We start from the raw sequence: 19184 nt of genomic DNA on the forward strand, positions 1-19184 counted from the left end.
CACACTTGGTGGAAGGTCTGATAGGTCAGTTACTTACACTTAATTTTTCTTCAAGTTTTATCGGCAAGGAGCTAAAGCAAAGAGACTGCACGAAACTTAACTGCAATAATATTTAAAAAAAAATCTAAAATCAGGCACCCCCTCCAGAGGCGAAGACTGATAACCTGCATCCAGACAGTCGCGTCACAAAGATGCAGCTTGGAGCAGGAGTCACTTCCTGGTTTTTAAACAGCTGGTCGATGGAAAATGCAGCTCGCTTGCGGCTGCAAGTTGCAGCATAGGCGGTGCTATTGGAAAGAACCGCCGACGCTGCAAGTTGCAGCGTGAGCATCATTTTCCATCCACCAGCTGTTTAAAAACCAAGAAGTGACTCCTGCTCTTAGCTGCATCTTCGTGTCTCGACTGTGGGAGTACCCATATTGAAGCTACCTTTTTCTTGTTGTACTCCTTCCACTGGGTGGAGTTAAAAGAGGCAACTAGACTTTTTCTTCTTCCGAAATTGTGAAGTAATTTACATTAAAACGTGATCAAAACATTTAAATGGAGGTATATGTATGTTCTGATACATTACATTGACACCGGGACAAATCCCCCTTGTCGCACCTCAATTCTGATGCGCTTCGAATCACTTCTGAGAAGTGGCGAAATGCCGAGTGCCGTCACCAAGGGACAAAAAGGTGATTTTCTGGTCTTCTTGTTCTTACTGCCTGATGTGGTTATTGGATACTTGGGGCTATATTTTTGAGTAATTGTGTTTAAACCACAAGATTGTCAGGCGTCAGGTCAGGAAATAATCAGGAACCTACTATCTGTTGATTAGAAAAATCACTAAAATAGCTCAAATCTGACTTTCTTGTCTTCCGTCCTAGAAACTGTTGATGTCTATATCAAAACTATGAAGCCATGCTTGGCTTAGTCAAGTAATGTCTATGCTACAAATGTTTACAATGCTACATGTTTGTAAAAAATATTTTTTCATATGCTATCACCGACCAGTCTTGATATATATTCTCTATTCTGGTCCTCTCATTTCTTTCTTTAAAAAAATATTTATTTCAATATCTTACTTGATGTTCATTTGCTTACAATTACCCATCTTAAACTGTGACTTGACTTGACTTTACCGACGGTATGAATGAGTGACGAGAAACTGATACACCTAAACTGAACATGACACACAAACATGAACATAAGAATTACAAACATACAAAAAGCATTAACAATATTAGAAATGTAAAGAAAAAATATATAATGAATTTAAAGTTGTCCAGTTGAAATACTGTACAAAACAAATAAAGATTATGTTGCAACCCTTTAATGCATCTTTTATTTTATTTATATCTACATCATTGTTAGGAAAGTTACTTTTAAGGTAAAGGTACATAATAGAATGATTCTGTGTACTCTACAGAGATATTGCTGTTAGTTTGGACTCTCACCTGTGACCAAACTGCTGTGGTTAAACCTGTCCTGGTCAACCAGAACCAGGGTCACTGAATCACTAAGCCTCTCCACCACGGCAAGGTCACAACAAAAGGATAGGAAGCTCTCTTAGCAGATGAGTAAGCCTGGGAACGAGGCTAGAGAGGAAGTGGCCCTTAAAAGGGCCGGGGAAAGGGGGATATACTCTCACAGTGACTTTCCGTGGAAATAGGCCACAGGTTCGAATCATGCCAGTCCATATAGGTCCAATTTTTGTGTATTTTGATCAAAGATCCTGGGAGGAGATACTGATTTTCATATAATTAAAAATAGCGGGTGATCTAGAGGTCAGAGGTCAACAGTAAGAGCACGATACTTGTTCTGCATGATGTGTATCGAAGTTGCCGACGGTCAAACACCCTTTGACCAATGGTCGTGGGCGTCTTCGCATCCTCACCGTTTGGTATGGCCCTCTGCCATATTACAGAGTTTCACAAAAAACGACTGCACGGTCCAGCCAGAACTTCTATTTTTGGCAGAAGGAGAAGAAAAAAACAGACAAAAACAATAAGGGACCAAGTACCTTCAGGACAGCTTGGTCCCTTACAAATGGGTCGGTCAGTCGGTCAACCCCTATGTAGCCTCGGAAACCCCTGTCTGTCTGTCTGTCTGTCTGTCTGTCTACTCTGTTGTACATTGTACATTTTTATCCTTCCCAGTTCCCAGCCTACAGCTTAGATTTAGAGTATCTGAGTATATATCTAAGGCGGCAAGGCCTACAGTTATGTTCCTTATTCCCTATTATTGTTAATTTCTCAGTAAACTGTAATTGCGTCAAACAGACAGTAGAGGGCGCACATGTGTTATGGTTACATCATGGTACATCACCAGTTACCATAAAATGAACGAAAGAATGGAATAACCGGAAGTTGGTTTCGTTAGTGTTTGGGTGCGTTCCAAAATGCTCACTGGGACTGTGCGGGAGCGCACTCGCCTATTAGTTTGTATTGGCAGTGCGCTCATGCAGTGTGCCTATGGTGTCTACCCGAATGCACCCTTTGTTTTGTCAATATAAAATCCACACGCTCATCAAGCCTTTACTTCAGTGGACTGACTGCAGGCGGTTGGAAATAATCATTAATAATCGAAATCATCATCATAAATAATATTCCACAATGTTTTGTGAAATTGTTATTTTAAAGCCCGGTTGCAACTTGCAACTCAAGGAGTTGCACTTGGTGTGGTTGACTGTTCTTTAGATTTTATAATTTGTATTGTAATCACTCAAACGACTACAACAATATTTTAATTGGCCACTTGGCTCATTTTATTATCATTTACAACATATATTAGTAAGTGCCTTTTCCACTGTAATTTGTGTTATTTATGAAAAAAAGCTATCATAGTCCATCATACTCTAGCTCTGGTCCATAGCTAATCATACTCTTATTTTCCTGTCCGCTGACCGGAAGTTAAATGCGTACGAGTAAGACTTGACGAGCCGCGTACAGAGGGAGATTATTGAAGCTGACGGAACGGTGCTGTTTGTTGGTTCGTACAGCTCACGCTGCTGAGGAAAGCTTGAAGCTGCACTGCACATCATCATACTTATCACATAACAACTTACTGAGACGTAGTTCAAGGTAATGCAATACGCCCTGCTCTTTCAACAGGCAACTACTATGTCTATGGAACGTTGAATGAACGTTTGGAGTGCACTCCACTGGTGTTTTCCTTAGCTTGTTTGCTGACATAAGCTAACTCATAGCCATAGCCAGCTAACACTGGCTACTTTACTAGCAGGTTTTTGCTGGATTTGACAGGACAGGTCATTGATTAAAAAAAAATAGCAACTCAATCTATTATTGAAGGTGTGCCAAGTGGTGTTATCATAATCAGTGATTTTAACTTGAAAAGTTGAAATCCTTATCACTATATTTTATGTTGGTAAGATATATTGTGGTCTCATTTTCTCTAAACCTCCATAATGTGTCTATCTGAATGTCACCTTGTCTTTTGTTGATTGTAATTCTGGAGAACTTACTGTAAGACACATTTACACAGTTTGGGAAGTGTGCCCATGGCAATCCTTTTAAAGCTCACTAAGGGAATCACAGAAGCCAGTTTGAGTCTGGTGATCCGTAGGTAGCATTCCAAGACCAGGGTCCAGGTTTTTTTTTTTCCCAGCCTCAGATTTTATTGGGGGCACAATGATCTGAGGTTGAGAGAGTTTTGGACAAGTTCAAAAGATAAGCAGGCAAGCAACTCTACAGTGCATTCAAGCTGATATAACCTAATGTTAGATCATGGTTATGGGGGAAATGTGTTGAACAAATTGAACAATATAACGTTTTATAACCGAAATAATGTCCTGACATCACTTTAGATACTGTAGGAAAAGAAAGATGAAAGAGCAAGATGCGGAAGAGACCGTTACCCAGGACACACCACCTGCAACAGGAGAGGTGGAGTTAATAACTACTACTGCAAAAGATGCTCCCGAAGTTCCTGATGACAGCAGCAGTCCTAAAGAGTCTGAGGCAGAGACACCGCAGACAAACACACCTCCACAAGGCGATGGGGCCGAGTCTGAAGGTAAAGCTGCTTTAGTGGGTTTTACTGAGCCAGGCAAGATGTACGTGTGGCGTTCCACAAGGAAGCATACTAGGGTCTTTACTGTTCCTAATTTGTCGACTGTCTACATGAACACAATTGGCCCGTGTTCAGGGGAGGGAAGCCGGGCGGAAATTGTCGCTGCACGTGTTGGGCACGAAGGAGTTAGGGCTCTTCTACAGCCTCGGAGGATGTAGAAGAGCCTTCGTCCAACTCCTCGCACCATCCTCAGTAGGATACAGCAGTGACAACACAAATGTGTGTGGGGAGGAACCAATATTCTCTATGCACACAGAATAACACTTTCTACCTCCGGAGGTTTTCCTAAGAAAACAAATAAATATGTGATGTTTTATTTTTGCTTTAATCCATTTAATCCAGTGCCGGAGGTGGTGATGTCCCAGAAAGACATGGCGGACGAGCTGAGCAGACAGCTGGAGGACATCCTCAGCACCTACTGCCTGGGGGTCATGGCCGACGACTCGGCCGCCCTGCCCAACGGCCAGTCCCACGGCAGCGAGCTCAACGGCCTGCTGCTGGCCGGCGTGAGGGAGGACGACAGGCCTGGGGAGGACAAAGTCAACGGCGGCAGAGGAGGACGAGCGGGAGGCGAGAAGGACCCCAGGAAGATGCAGGAAAAGAGGAAAGTGAAGGGACTTGGTAAGGGGAAGCTTCCATTGAATTCCTCCTGTAGAACGGTGATTCTCAACCTTTTCAGGCCCCCAAAAATAATCATATTTGAACCCCCCCCCCCCCCCAAATGAAATAATCATATTTGAACGACCCTGACAAGCATTTGGAATGTAGGAGTTGAGGGATTACATTTAGTTTGAACCGATTCCACAGATATTGTGAAAATAGGCTATCTACCTCGCCTACCTATCGCCTATTTTCACAATTATCGTCTCTTTCTTACTACTGATTTGACCAGTGTTTGATCCGTTTTTATAGTCTAGTTTGTTGATTTACTTTTGATGCAGTAAAGTAAACTAGTTTTGAGGCTATGCTGATGTACAATGATAAGAGTGTCCCACACTTCACACGGGTGTGATTTTTACACTTATTTTTTTATATTCAGCTATTGGTGTAGATTTTCGTCTTACACAAACTAAATTCCCATTGACAATGGAGTATTTACGTCCATATGTGGACGAGCAAATCGGCTATTTTTGTCCTACACAAAGATTAAATTTCCATTGACAATGAATGAAGAATGTACGTCATATGTGTCTGAGCAAATCGACATGTTATGTCATGATAAGAGCGCCCCTCACTTCACACGGGCCGACAGGCTGACACAGAACACAAAACTAGAAATGTCTATGTCGAGGGACCAACTTGCACCTTGCACACAAGTAGGTCATACATGGCCTACTTGTGTGCAAGCAGAGCGAGGAAGTACTGCTACTAACTAATGTCTATTACAACTGCTGTTCTAAATCCTTTAGACCCGTTATTGACCTTATACCTACCTTGAAGCGTACCTTAGTTACGTCACCATCAACAGCCAATTGACGATATTCAGACCGCAGCCATCTTGCCAGCAAGGTGCTAACTAGGTGCAACTTCCCATTGGCAGCCCATTCAGCCAAACATAAAAGTCCTATCTGATTGTATTAAACAATGTCAAACTCACCAACATTGCAGCTGTGCAAAAAGCTTGAATTATCCTCTTTTTGCAAAGTGTTTGTTTCATAAAAATCACACCCCGTGTGAACTGAGTGGTGGTCTTATATAGCCTGATCAGCTGTGGTCTGACGTAATGTCAGTGACCATAGTAACCATGCTCATTCTTTTGAGGGACAGGTACACAAACACACACACACACGGGTACTAACAAAGCCAGTTGTTGGAGTGGTTTGCACCACTCAAAAAAAAGCCACTGTAGACTTGTTATGAGCTACTTCCTGTCAAGAAATTCCTTTCAGGTGATTCTGATGTCTAAAATGGTCGCATGGAGCGATGGTGTTGTGACGTCATGCTTTCTGTGTGGTTTAGGTAAAGAGATCACTCTTCTGATGCAGACTCTGAACACACTGAGCACCCCCGATGAGAAGCTAGCAGGACTGTGTAAGAAGTACGCTGAGCTGGTGAGTGCTTCTGCTTAAAGGTCTGCCTTGTGTCATTGCTGGAGAGGCTTGTCTTGACATGACATCACACTTCCTGATCCTGCATGGCTTTGTATCTGGTGCTGCTCAGAGCCTTAGATATAGACAGAGTTACGCAAACTGCGTTCACTTCATGGGGCCAGTCCAATGGCGGCTCTCCTACATAGACTACGCATTGAGCGTGGGGACAACCAACTGGGCCAAGTCCTGGACCGGAAGTAGGCAGAAATGCATTGGACTCAGGCAACAGCCCAGCTTTAATGATCTTAAATCCCTTTATTTTAAATTGTTTTGTACAATACTTTAAAACAGTTGTCATGTTGCACACATGCCTAAAATAGCTCTTATCTGCGCCGCCCTCGTTGAAAACAATGTATTTCCAGCTTGTCTCAGGCTGCATGAACAGCGCTCGGTTTCTGCCCCCTCAACATCGCAACTCTTCTATTAGATGGCTCTGGTGCTGCTCACACGGTCGTTGATGTCATCAAGCATGGCGGAGGACACTGCAGTGCCAATAATCATGGTGAAGCACACCCTCGAGTGCAATATTGCGATTGCACAACAGTTACCCTTAAAAAAACATGTCGGCCTGGTCTGTCCTAGCGGTCCGGCCACCTAGGCTGGTAATCCAGACAGTGTGTCAATTTGATCGATTCGTGCTTCGCTGCGTCATTGCAGCTACAGTTTTGGTTTTGTATCTTTGAATCTGGAAGTTGAACCCAGCTCAACCATTTGTAGCTTTGTATCTTTTGCAGCAGCAAAACGTCAGATTTGCATTGTACCTTCATGCCACTGGCTTCCATTGTAAATTAATGGTAGACTGTATCTTTGCATCCCCTCTTGTGAACGTACCATTATATCTTCATGGCATGATGTTCAACAATAGGGAAAATGGCGCTCCCAAATGAGCTGATCTAGTGGTTTGTCCTTTCAGTTGGTAGCCGCTGCACGAACATGGCCCAAAATGTCAGACACTACAGACCTCAGTCTGAGCCTCAGTATCAGCTCTTCTTGGTCCTGTCACACTGAACGACCCGACATGACCACTGCTGCCACTTTTTTGCCTTTATGTACTGTAGAGTCTACAGTACATAAAGGCAAAAAAGTAGACATTTCACACCACGCTGATGGTGTACAGCGTGTTGCCCCATAAATCTTTTCATCTCTAGAACTGTTCTCTGTAACGGCTTACATGCCATGTTTCGAGCTTGTGGATCTGCTGCTTTTGATGCTTTTGTGACGCTGTAGTCGTACTAAACTAGGGCATTTCATTTACAAAAACAATCCACAAAAAGTATGGAGATGAGGTTTCTGCCCGACAGCGATGATCTGTTTCTAAAAGATCCGATCGTCTCAAAGGTAGTAAATAATTAGGGTTATCGAGTTTTGCTTGAATGGAAAGTTCAGGGCGTCATTTGATAGATTTTTTTATTTATTGATTTTTTTTAAACTTTGATCTCTCAGCCTGGACAGCTGAGCACAAAGTGACTTATGGAAATGAGGTACTGATTTATAGCTGGTGCAGGAATCTAACACACGCACACACATACAGTGGTGCAATGCAGACCTCTGTCCTATACGTCCTCTGTCCTAGAAAATGTGTGTTTGTGTGTGACTTTAATAATAAGGCTACATCTGTTCAATGGTGAACTAGCCTGTTTTTTTTTAAGCTTTTTAATATTTTGTGCCATGGAATCTTTATCTTTGTGACTATTGATGATTTCCCCCCTTTTGGACACCTTCCTAATACTTGCAGTTGGAATTTTCTCAGGTTTCATAAAATGATAGATTTCAACATGCAACTTCGCCATACCAAATCCCCCCACAAGTAATAGCAGAATTTGAGACAGACATTGTGAGTACAAATGTTGATGTCTTCACAACTATGGTAATCCTATACTGTGTGTGTGTGTCTGTCTGTGTCTATGTCTCACAGCTGGAAGAGCAGCGTAACTCTCAGAAGCAGATGCGAGTGCTGCAGAAGAAGCAGACGCAGCTGGTGCAGGAGAAGGACAACCTGCGGAGCGAGCACAGCAAAGCCATTCTGGCCCGCAGCAAACTGGAGAGCCTCTGCAGAGAGCTGCAGAGACACAACCGAACGCTCAAGGTAGTCCACACACCACGCAGTGCAGGGTCTGGAGAAAGTATGCACAGAGGAACAGGCAAACCTGTTATCAAAACCAAAAATTGTACACAAGCTGTCTAGCGTTTGTTGTGATAAGTGCTACATTTTGCAATTATGAAAGAAAATTGTGAAATGAATCCAAATGTAAAACCTGGATTGATTCCAGAGCCCAAGTAAAGTGGCACAGGGAGAGGCAGACATCTGCAGGACAGGGGGGGAAAAAAACGCAAGTCTTGCTGCCAGTGCTTTGACATCACTACCTTTGAGCTTTTAACATCCTACTGCCGCAGACCTATTGCCTCCTTCATCGTCTGTATGCAAATGGCTCATTTAAAAATAATAATAAAGTTTTGACTTGGTCACTTGTCCCACAGTCCCTAGTCTACCCCTACTTCAGCCCTACATGTTTGAACCAGAGTTTCATAATGACAATCGTTTTGCCAAATTGCCAACGTATTGGTTGAAGTCAGTTTATGACTTATGAACTGGCATGGAGTTAGCAAGGGAAACATTAGCTAGCAAATGGGACATGGGAATTCATTAAAATATTTTGAAAATGGCAGACCTGGCTACAAGCAGAATTTGGGCCTAAGTGATTAATTAACACTTAACTAACTTTAGAATTCAGCAGGAGTCTTTGGGGGAACATATAGTCAGTAGTACAGTACACAGCTTTTATTGTAATGTCATACAGTTGTAGGCATTATTCTGAACTAAATAAAGCCACTTGTTTCTAAATTCATATCAGTGAGCTGTGAGCAAACGGTGAAAGGATGTGCATCATATTAACATATCTATGACTTGAGATTTTAGTTCAAGGCAGGCACACCGATAACAAACATTTTTAAGCTAAGCAACACAGTCTATACTACAGAAACATGATGTTCAAGTTGGTAGAAGATAAAGGATTGCTCTTAAACAAAAGTTTAATAAAAGCATTTAAAAATAAAGTAGAGGTCACTGCTTTGGGTCTGCATAGTGACAGTGTGTCCTTGCATTGGAACATTTTTCTTTTTAGGATAATAATAGGATAGGATAATTGAGAGACAGGACACTGAGGGCAGAGAAAGGTAAGGACACCATTGCTGTCAGTTTTTTCCCCCTGTAAATGAATGTCCTACTTAATAGAAAATTGCAGAAATAACATGTTTCATCGTTATTTTTAAAAGTGAAAGGGGTTAAACGTGGCTGGGTTTTTCATTGAACCAATGAAAAGTATTAACACAAGCTTGTGATTAAATAATAACTACATTAGAACACAGGTTATTTTTCCATTTCCTGAAAGGCAATTTTGGACATACGTGTACAAGGTTTCCACCCGACAGTGACGAGTCCGACACGCAAACCCAGTGTCTATGTGATCAAACCAGTTTTACAGTCTGTTACCGATGTACCCATGCCCCATGGAAACCCCTCTTCTCTAACCCCAGGACGAAGGTGTGCAGAGGGCACGGCTGGAGGAGGAGAAACGGAAGGAGGTGACGTCCCATTTCCAGGTGACCCTGAACGACATCCAGGCGCAGATGGAGCAGCACAACGAGAGGAACGCCAGTCTCAGGCAGGAGAACACAGAGCTGGCCGAGAAACTCAAGAAGCTCATAGAACAGTACAAGCTGCGAGAGGAGGTACTTCCTCTGGCCCTCCCTTGTTAGCAGAATTATTGTCTTCAAGTTCTTAACATTTCTGTTCTGTTTTGGGGGCTTTTTTTTGTATGATGATGCTATATACAGTAAGTAAGACTGAAACTTGCAGCATACTTCCAAAGAACTATGAAAACAGGACTAAATTGTTTTACTCGATGCTGCTACAGTAATTCCCACACCTGGATCTCCACTGTTTGTTTACATCACCTTCTGGTCCGGTGTGCTTTCACATCATTTGTCTTGGAGATTTATGTTCTGTGGGCAAACTGAGTCCCATCTCTCTCCATGAATTCATTGTTCATATTGGTGTATTCTATGGGGATGTCCGGCAAGTTAGAAGGTCTTGAATGTGCAAGACGTGCCGAAAATAACGTGGGCAAGTAAATGTCTCCTTTGCTACCTCTGCAATTAGCCCTTCGCTAAACCCCACCCCAAAAAGCGATTGTCCAATGCCAATCCAAATAGTTTAGCAACCGTTGCTATGCAAGACAAGCTTTCGTCACCTCATAGCTGTCGATGCTATTTTGCATGGGTTGTTGAACACATACACAGCTTAACATCGGGAAAGTTACACGACTGACCCACCCAGGTGATGGCAATAATACTAATGACCGTAGTTTCACCGTGCAACATGAAAACCCCTGTCGGACGGTTGTTAAAGTTGATGTTGGATACTGTTTCTCCCTCTGTCATTTCCTTGTATTTCTAGGTTATTTAAATGATGTCATGCACATTTGTCCAGTGCATAGCCTACTGCAGGCCTGGTTGACTAGATTTAGAAGACACTTTGGAGCTCTTGCTACTGAAATGATCGTGTATTTATATGGAGAAATCCCGTCGTTGAACATGCATCTCAATGCGTGAGAAGGACAGCTTGCCCTAGCTGTCTTCTCGCTGCTAACGTGCCTATTGGACAAGGACAGGTTAGGGAGGGACTTAGCGAAAGGCTAATTACATAATTTGTTCTTTTGACCTCACCAAACTTTGTTTCCACAAAGTAGTATGCTGCAGTGTTTCAGCTTAATTTATTACTTATAGAGCACCGAAGTCCTGACGTCACTGCCCTCTACTATCAGTATAGGGCGCCAGTCCCATGGTTCGTGTATTTTTTTATAAGCATTGTACTCTCCATAGGGGGATTTTAGATCGCCTCATATAAGAACAGTGTTTGAAAAATAAACCGATCACCCCGGCCTTTTCACTCATATGGATATGAAGCATCGACTGAAGGTGGAAATGTACAAATATACCCAAAGAGTAACACACTAAGCGTTAGAAACGAGCCAAACAACCCAGAGACTACATTTCCGGGTAGGCTGCTTCTGCCCGCAGCCCGTCGCACAACAGAAACTGAACGTTAATTACGTTTATTTTAATTTTAATTTTATTGATATATAATGTATCGTGGTTAGTACGAGTCGAGTCACCACCAGCTGAGCTTACGTCAACGAGGAATCTCAGGAATGCAATATGTTGACAGCTGGGCGTGACGTATATGCTCAGCGACATTGCATTCATATGTAGTTTCAAGGCTTTTGCGGTCACATTAATTCCATTTTCTCTAGAAACTGGCTGTATCAAATATGAATGGACATCATTAACGACGCACAGCCACTCCCCTGACAGAAACGCCGGGGTGGTCGGTTTATTTTTCAAACACAGTTCTTATATGAAGCGACACAAAATCGCCCTATGGAGATTTCAATACAAATAAAAAAATACACGAACCTGTGTGTTGGTGCCCTCTACTGAAAGTGACGTCAGACTTCGGTGCTCTATACTTTAGTGTTGTCACGATACTGGATTTCTAACTTCGATATCGATATTTTGAAAAATATCAATATTCGATACGATACGATACAATTCAATACAATTCAATACAAAAAGAATTGTACGATACAATTCCATTAACTATTATTGCGAGTATAGTATATCTTCTGTGAACCAGGGGATGAGCGAGTGACGTCAGGACTTTGGCGCTCTATGTCTTATTAGTCAGGGGATATTAATAAAATCTGGGAATACATTTCTTACCAATAATTTTCTTCACCAATGGGTTTGTAAAGGTGTCTACTAACATATCCCACATTGGTTTATATTCAACCACCCTAGGGGAATTTTTGACAGCTGCTGAAAGTTGGGGTACCATGCAACCATTAGCCTATAAGGCAAAATGTTCTAAATTTCATTATGCCTTAAGTAGCATGTGATGTGACGTGTCAAACTAGGGGGTTTTCATCATTCTGAATCCATTCGAAGCATTAGTTTTGCACGGAAAACAGTCCTTGGGCTAAAAATGGCCATAGCCGTCATCACAAATGTGATGAAGTCAGCACATTTGGGCAAGTGTCTATGGTAGGGATGTCGGTAACGGATAATTTCCCATCCGGTTAGCCGACAGGATTAACCGGGTCATTAACGGATAATTGGTTGATTTAAAAAAAAAAATTAATAGGCTACCCCAAATGTAATATGCATGTATAGGCTACATAATTAAAGTTGGTAGACGAAATGGTATACATTTATTTATGCTCCTTTTAAAAAGACAAACAAAAAAGCAACATTTAACAATATAAATAAATTGTTGTAGGCTTAATCATCAATAAACAACGCATCGCATCTGCATGCATGCATCTGCGCGTCTACAGTACAGAGGTCCGCCTGTTCTAGTCCAAAACATAAATAAGTCCAGTCCAGATCTGAGCAGCCTATATCTATAAAGCCACTGGACGCATGGGCTAAGCCTTTTTTTATTATTAAGGAAGATCAGCATGTATGTCACCGTGTTCTGTTTGTTGACTTTTCGCTGACGAGAAAACCCTCAAACATCGATAGCACATGGCTAACTTGATAGCCGGGAGGAGGAGGAGGAGGAGGAGGAAGCGGCGGCGGCCTTAAACGTTCTACCTCCAGGCCATTCATGGATTTAATAATGCCAAGTAGGTCTCTGCATTGATACGGTCGACATGTTGTGTTAATCTCGTCTCGCTGTCACTCGCTTAAGTTTTGACTACCGCAAAGCTACCGTTGTAGCCAACCAGCCATTTGAAGTACAACAGAGAACTTTGGGACAACGACATTGCGGGGGCAGAAAACAGCGCCCGAGCGCTGCTGTTCATGCAGCCTGGAGTGTGACAAGCTGGCCGGCGCAAATAACAGCAATTTTAGGCATATGTGCAACATGACAACTGTTTTAAAGTATTGTACAGTGACAACTACAGTCTCTGTAATGTTTATGTTGTACTATTACTAAAAACGATATAAAATAAAAGGGATTTAAGATCAGAACACGCATTTATTATTATGCAAATTAACCGTAAAGCTGATAAGCATACCCGGATATTTCTTAACTATACTCGCACCAGAGCAGCTCAGCAACAGTAGCACACTCACATGGCTAGAGAGACAGAGTGGAGAGGGGAGGGGCTGCAGCCTGCATGCATTGCGTTCCAGTCAGGCTGCGCCGTGTGTGTGTGCTACTGGCCCCGGCTGTTGCGCAAGTGTTTTCTTCACCAACGGCAGAGGTACAAACGGAGTATCGTTATAACAAACGGAGTATCGATAGATCGATACCACGGGGAATTCATATTGAACCGTTTTTATTTTATAATTATCGATATTTATCGATATTTTTGACAACACTACTATACTTATTACTTATAAGCGCCATCACAGAGTAAAATATACTGTAAGACTTTATTAACTCATTAACCCTGTCCTTTTAACTCTGCCCTGTGAAAGCCCACAGCGCCAAAAACCAAAACGTCTTTAACGTCTTTGCGTGTGTGTGCGTGTGTGTGTGTGTGTGTTTGTGTGTGTGTGTCCAGCACATAGACAAGTTGGTGAAGCACAAGGATCTGCAGCAGCAGCTGGTGGATGCTAAGTTGCATCAGGCCCAGGAGCTGCTCAAGGAGTCTGAGGAACGCCACGATAGAGAGAAAGAGTTTGTACGTCAATCACACACATGCCATACAGGTTGAGATAGACCTCAGCTCTGTACTCGGTAGAATCTGCACCTGGCTCACTGATAACAAACTATCATTACACTGGGGAAAATCTGAATTCTATTCTCTTTGGATCAAATTGTAATCTCAGCAAGGCCGACTGCTTCTCAGTTAAAGTGGGTGACAATATTATCACAAGAATGGATTAAATTACCTACCTAGGTTCCATCCTGGAGGCACATCTTTCCTTTGATAAAATGGCCACCAATGTAATCGAAACACTAAATCAAAGAACAAGATTCCTGTACAGGATCTTCTCACTGGTCAACAAAAATACCTTGAAGACCTACCAGGCCCTCATACAAGGTTTCTTACACCTCATGGTACCACAGTACCTAAAAGGCTCTAAAAACAAGGCTCCAGGCATCCCAAAACAAACTGGTCAGGCTACTATACTTACTTGGCCTTATTCCCAGAACCCACCTCACCCCTGCCCATTTTGATAGGCTGGAATGGCTTAGGGTTGACGACAGCAACTTGCAATGGGCCTGGTCTACAAGATTCGCTACACCACTAAGATACCATGTACCTGTCTAAATACTTCCTTAATGTCAACTAAAGGTGTAAACAAGTCTTAGTTGTTTTTATGGTTTTATCCTCGTAGTAGTTATTGACTTGTGCTTTCGTTTGAAATGTACCCATTCTATATACTGTGAATAACATTTTCAATCAATCAAATGTACCACTTACTGTACATAAACATGTTTTTTTTTGTCCCCCAATTCCTTGACGGGTTTCTCTGTTCTCAGCTGCTGAAAGAAGCTGTGGAGTCTCAAAGGATGTGTGAGCTGATGAAACAACAGGAAGTCCACCTCAAGCAACAGGTTTGACTGGATGCTTTGTAGCACTAGTGTAGTAGTAGTAGTAATAATAATAAAGTAGACTAAATCAATGTTAAGGATTTAGTCTACTATTATCACTACTAATATGACAGCCAGTCTGTAAAGTTACAAATATACTGATTTTCTTTTTACAGGCCTACGATAAGATGGCAAATACATGGTTGTCCTGAAGATCTTATGCTCTGATCTAGTCTGGTTTGGCTAGGTTAATTCCCCCTCCAGTATTGTTTGAGCTGTTTGATGATTTCCAGTGCCAACTTGTAGAGCTATACATCCATGTTAGATTTGATCAGATGCCATATGTAGCGGACTCTGTTCTGCTCTGGTTTCCATAGCGGTGTGACATGATTTGGAACCACAACCACGTTGTAGATGGTTTGTTGAGAACATAGGGAGGGAGCTTTAAATGTTCAGATGTGATTGTACCCTCATAGTTTCCTCCTCCCCTCCTAGCTGTCACTATACACAGAGAAGTTTGAGGAGTTTCAAACCACTTTATCCAAGAGCAACGAGGTCTTCACCACTTTCAAACAGGAGATGGAGAAGGTAAGAGGTGTTGGTGGGCGCCTATGTTTGAAAGAAAGACATTTCCTTTCAAGAGCTCACCTTTTTTATGTGTAATTGTGTATGGGCAGATGACTAAAAAGATCAAGAAGTTGGAGAAGGAGACCACCATGTATCGCTCCAGATGGGAGAGCAGCAACAAGGCTCTCCTGGAGATGGCAGAGGAGGTAAGCCACTCCAGATGCCTGGCGTTAATGTCTCCCAAGAATTGCACAGCTTGTGGATGCTATGTTTATTTTTTCACTGACTATGTTGTCTCTGCACAGAAAACCATGCGGGACCGTGAGTTCGAGGCCCTGCAGGGGAAAGTGCAGCGGCTGGAGAAGCTGAGGCGGGCGCTGAAGGTCGAACGCAACGAGCTCAGCAAGAAGGTCCAGAACCTCAGCGGAGCCCAGGAGGACCCCAGGGCCGACTCCCCCTCTCCGCCCCCAACGGACATACCTCAGGAGCCCCGCCTGGTCGCCAGCATTCCCCCCGCCGCAGACGCAACGCCCTGCTCCCACTCTTGTCACTGTGGCCCAGAGCTGGACACATAGGGTTTAATGGGAGAGGCATGCCCCCAGTCTCTCACTGCCGAAGACTGAGGCGTGCAGCCCTCACACACACACGCGTGCACACACACACACACACACACACACGTTAGCGTGCAAACCTCTGCTACTAAGTGCCGTTGCAGTAGCAGTTGTTGCTTTTAGGTAAATGTTTTGACAGCGATGGTGGTAGGGTTTACTCGTGTCCTTCCGGGTTTGTCTGGGGTTCGCGGTAACGAAGGGGAGATTGTGCCTTCTGAAGGGATAGCTCTTATCCTGCATCTCTTGTTTCTGTCCTGTTCTCTTTTTTTATTATTTTTGCTTCACATTCCACGCGTGATGTGCAAAGTAGAGAGATATTTGTGCAAGATAAGAGATTCAATGCTGCTCAGGGTGGCAAAAGTCACCGAAATTAGTCCATTCCTATGTAATTGGAGACACGTAATTTGTGTTCATGAGTTCCACCTGTACGTGTTCATGCGTGTCGGATATTGTTTGTAGAGTTTGCAGTATTGTAAAGGCCACTTCTAGTAGCACAACCTTGGCTTTTACTGTCTTAATGCAGGTGTCAATTATATAATGTCTTTAGTCAGTACAATACTGTTAATTTGAATCACAAAAAATATGGGGAAATATAGAAATTACATTTTTCATTATGGTCTAGGTTTGCTTATTTTTTCAGGCAGTATAAGTTCTGTTTTCCTGAAGTTTCAGATTCACTTCATAGACCATTTTAGGGTTACTACCCTTTTCTTTTTTCTGATTTGTTTCGTTGCATCTTGTTTAGTTGCATTGTGCTTCTCATCTTGTGGATTGTATTTATTGTTTACAATTTTAAAGTGTGTATCTTGGAAAAACACCACTATAAAAAATAAATCAGTCTATTTTTCATACTTGAGATCATTTATGAAGGTATTGTATTTGAAACAACTTTCCAGTCCTAATTATTGTCTTCTCCTTGGCTCGCTTTCTATCAGTTGATTTTATTGTCCGTTGGCTGTTCTTGCAGTCACGACGTGTCACTTGACCAATTTCAGTTAGGCCAGTTAAGTCCATCTTTTGTAAATCAGTCTGTATTTTTTTTTGCAAATTACTTAAGCTATTGGACTCCCACCTCGGGTCATTGCAGTAGTACTGGTATAATATATGAGAATGTTAAAGGATCTCTATGCAACCCTTGTCTCTTGGTTTTGTTCTGTGGCATTCTGACATGACAAGCACTTAGCTGAGAATGTATATTCATTAGAAATCAAATCCTATGTGCATTCAGTTTATAGCCTGATTTATCCTATTTTGGCTGTTGTCGCTGCGTGCTAAAGAGAGCTGATCTACACCGGCACTCAAAGAACTATGGATCAAGTTTATGGATGTACAAACAAATCTAGGAATACATAGTGATTTAAATGAATGTTTTTGCTCAAATTAGGATTAAGATGGCATAATGGTTGTGTGTAAATCACAGTGAGAGACATGCAGTTCATGTAATTTTCATTCCATAACACTCCGCAGACTTGCTTGGGTTACCTAATATATGTCATTGGTCTGGTCATTTATGCCACTAATGATTTATTAACTTGTACCATAATGGTAATGCAAACATTTCTTCCATGGTCTGTTACACACACACATGTCCGACTCCATGATTGACAAGAACCAAAGATTGTTTCCCTTTGTCTACTTTTATCTGGCCTTGTATATTATGTTTCTTGATTAATAAATGATACAACTGTGAATGTGATTTTGCCTGATCGCTTTATTTTTTTATATCCTCTTGGCCTCAAAAAGTGCACCCAAGGGGACCGTTTTCTTAAATGACCAAACTATCCTAAAAATGCTTATGTTCTGTAAGAGGGAGACTGAGCTTATGAAGGTGCAGATACCTCCACAAACATAATGTTGGATTGATATTGATATACATCGATGGTGCTATTTAAAGGTCTTATTGTCCTAGAAACTGTTGATGTATATAAGGCTGCACAATTTATCGTATCGTTATCGAGGTTTGAACATGCGCAATGTCAGTATCGCAAAAAAAGGTAACGGTGGCGTGATACATCGATATATCACAATATATTGCGATATATCGTGTATATCTTGTGTGTTTTTGAAGAATGCTTAGTTTTCATTGTTGCTACACTTATAAAATATATAATATAAAATAAGTGTGTGAACCCACTTAAAATGATTGACTTGAAAAGGTTTGAAGGGGACTGGAAGTCCAGGGAGCCCAGGGCTATCATATGCCCCTCTCCATTCTATGGATTTGAAAAGCTCGAGACTTGGAGACTGAGCTGGGCCATCAGGTGTAGGCTACTGTACTGTATGTGCAGGCATATAGAGAGGGTGTGATCAGACTAGATATTGCTGTTGTTAGTTTGGACTCTCACCTGTGACCAAACTGGTGTGGTTGAACCTGTCATGGTCAACCACCACCAGTATAGGACCCAGGGTCACTGAATCACTAAGCCTCTCCACCACGGCAAGGTCACAGCAAAAGGAGAGGAAGTGGCCCTTAAAAGGGCCGGGGGGGGGGGGGGGGGGGGTACAGGATCTTGAGCTCTCACATTGACATGAGGGAAAAGTAGTTTGCCACAGCAGACTCCCGTTCCTCCATGATCTCCTCCTTCTCCTCCAGAATGGCCTCCCATTCATCCTCATTGATCCTCAACTGCTCCTCCTCACTGCACTCTGACAGAGTCTCCTTCTCCACCTTACGGAGAGAAAAGAAGTCATCCACACGAGACTCCCATTCCTCCATCCCCTCCTCAAACTCTTCCACAAGTGCCTGCCACTCATCCTCCTTGATCCTCCACCTCTCCTCCCTGCACTCCGCCAGGTCTGAGTGGTCGACCACAGCATGGAAACTACCAGAGTAATAACTTAGTGTCACCGCCATCATAAATGATAGGTCTTCTCCTGCAAAGATCTGTACTGTCTCTCCAAAAGAAGTGATGTGTAACAGCCGTGTACAGCCAGGCTTTATTCTGTTGTTTGCCCGTCGCTCATTGGCTGATGCCGTCTGACATCACACGATCTGTAAACACTGTTGTCATGGCGACGCAACATGTCCACAGCTAATGCTTTCTGAACGCGACATTCAACACTAGTCTTGTGTATTTGTGTTGCCATGGTGACCAGGTGATCTCCACATGACTGAAACGCACGGTGCAATGACGTTGACGTGGTTTATGTCCCTTTTCTTTCTTTCCTTCGTCCTTTCTTCATACACATGGCCAGGCACCCGCAGTGCTCCTGGTCTGACACTAGGTGGCGCGCGAACAAATAATCGCTGTTGGTCGCGGCGGAGGAAAAGGAACGTGATCACTTCCGGGT

The 19184-nt window shown here is 42.6% G+C and overlaps 1 protein-coding gene across 1 annotated transcript; it reads left to right on the forward strand.

The window, feature by feature from the left end:
- Positions 1 to 2905: 2905 nt before the first annotated feature.
- On the forward strand, positions 2906 to 16744 carry txlna (taxilin alpha). Its single transcript, XM_079523438.1, has 11 exons — positions 2906 to 3065; positions 3809 to 4017; positions 4417 to 4695; positions 6034 to 6125; positions 8080 to 8250; positions 9699 to 9893; positions 13739 to 13858; positions 14665 to 14739; positions 15211 to 15303; positions 15393 to 15488; positions 15588 to 16744. Exons 2-11 carry the CDS (start codon positions 3828 to 3830, stop codon positions 15855 to 15857), a joined length of 1581 nt encoding a protein of 526 aa, XP_079379564.1. The 5' UTR covers positions 2906 to 3065; positions 3809 to 3827; the 3' UTR covers positions 15858 to 16744.
- Positions 16745 to 19184: the final 2440 nt, after the last annotated feature.

The sequence above is a fragment of the Electrona antarctica genome (assembly GCF_951216825.1).
Source record: "Electrona antarctica genome assembly, chromosome: 15".
Lineage (NCBI taxonomy): Eukaryota > Metazoa > Chordata > Actinopteri > Myctophiformes > Myctophidae > Electrona > Electrona antarctica.

Excerpts from the sequence above, each read along its gene's own strand:
- txlna (XM_079523438.1), top strand. The coding sequence starts at position 3,828 with ATGAAAGAGCAAGATGCGGAAGAGACCGTTACCCAGGACACACCACCT. Across the intron at positions 4,018-4,416 it reads CGATGGGGCCGAGTCTGAAG|TGCCGGAGGTGGTGATGTCC; the intron begins GTAAAGCTGCTT and ends CATTTAATCCAG. Across the intron at positions 13,859-14,664 it reads ACGATAGAGAGAAAGAGTTT|CTGCTGAAAGAAGCTGTGGA; the intron begins GTACGTCAATCA and ends CTCTGTTCTCAG.